Source organism: Fragaria vesca, linkage group LG3, assembly GCF_000184155.1.
Source record: "Fragaria vesca subsp. vesca linkage group LG3, FraVesHawaii_1.0, whole genome shotgun sequence".
NCBI classification, from domain to species: Eukaryota; Viridiplantae; Streptophyta; class Magnoliopsida; order Rosales; family Rosaceae; genus Fragaria; species Fragaria vesca.
Genome location: NC_020493.1, coordinates 19876606 through 19877809, shown reverse-complemented (window position 1 = coordinate 19877809; position 1204 = coordinate 19876606). Strand labels below are relative to the sequence as shown.

Genomic DNA, 1204 nt, shown 5'->3' with positions numbered 1-1204 from the left:
TTCAACAAAATGCATCATTTGAACTTTGAACATTTATGTTTTTGATGAGTCTAGCAGTTTTCTTATGCACATGTTTTGGGAAACATTTGTACCTTTAGCAGAGCAGTTATACAAAGGCCCTGGGAGTCCATTGATTGTGTAAGCATCAGAAACATTTGGCCCTCCACCGGTTTGCAAGGCCTGCTTTATGACTGCTTCAGTATCTGCATTCCACCATTCTCCTGTAGTTTCAAGCATTTCAACAGGTTTTGTAATTAGCTATTTATACTCGCTTATTTCTCATTATAAAATTGATTTGTGCTTGTAGTTATTAACTTACCAAAGATGATGGGAACTTCCTTATAGGGTTTGGTAAATGGATAAGGAACACCACGCTTGGGAAGAATGATTAGGGGGCCATAGATTGTTGATCTTAGCCATGAAATGTGAGCATGCCACCAAAGAGTGCCTCTTTGGCCTACAATGGTGAAATTGTACACATAACTGTTGCCAGTTTGTATAGGGCATTGCGTAATGTATGCAGGACCATCAGCCCACCCAGTTTGAAGCTGTCGAATTCCATGCCTGCCGATTATTTAACAGTTAACACTCCATTTGTTAGATGCATGTGTGATTGATGATACTGTATATGCATGACTACACTATGTATGAGTTATCGGGTGAGGGATATTCATGTAAGCGTTTTCTTAATAGTATATATAGGTTATCATATATTCATTACCAATGGATGGAGATGTTGCTTTGGACATGGTTGACAACTTTGATGAGGAGGTGATCGCCCTCCCTAGCAACAATCCGAGGCCCGGGAAATTGACCGTTTATGGTTACAATGCTCTTCGTGTGGCACAACCGTGTCATATTTTGCAGCTGAACCTATGAAGTCGGCCATTTCAAAATGTTAAATGAAGACAATGGTGAACCAGCAGTGCAAATGGAAGTTGTATATACGTGACAGAAGACGTATATATAAGTAGAAATATCATAGATATGCAAATGCACGTACATCAAAGGTGTAGTGTCTTGTAATGCTTGCAAGAGCTAGCTGAGGAATGAGACCCAATGTGATACAACAGAGAACAAAGAGCCTAACAAGTGAAAAAAGAGCAACACCCATTTTACTTAATCTCTCCCTTTGTTCTTCTTGCAGAGAAGTGAGAGATATGAGCTATGATGCTGCTCGAGTCCAAGTGTGTGTTGAAAATGA

The 1204-nt window shown here is 39.8% G+C and overlaps 1 protein-coding gene across 1 annotated transcript in view; it reads right to left on the bottom strand.

Moving 5' to 3' along the window:
* Window positions 1–1114, bottom strand: part of LOC101295408 (laccase-17-like) — a 1678-nt gene extending 564 nt beyond the window's left edge. Inside the window, exons 1-4 of the mRNA XM_004295950.1 lie at window positions 1004–1114; window positions 722–873; window positions 320–564; window positions 85–221 (exon numbers count right to left, since the gene is read on the bottom strand). Of these exons, the coding sequence (XP_004295998.1) occupies window positions 85–221; window positions 320–564; window positions 722–873; window positions 1004–1114 (645 nt within the window). The remainder of the gene's footprint in view (window positions 1–84; window positions 222–319; window positions 565–721; window positions 874–1003) is intronic.
* Window positions 1115–1204: the final 90 nt, after the last annotated feature.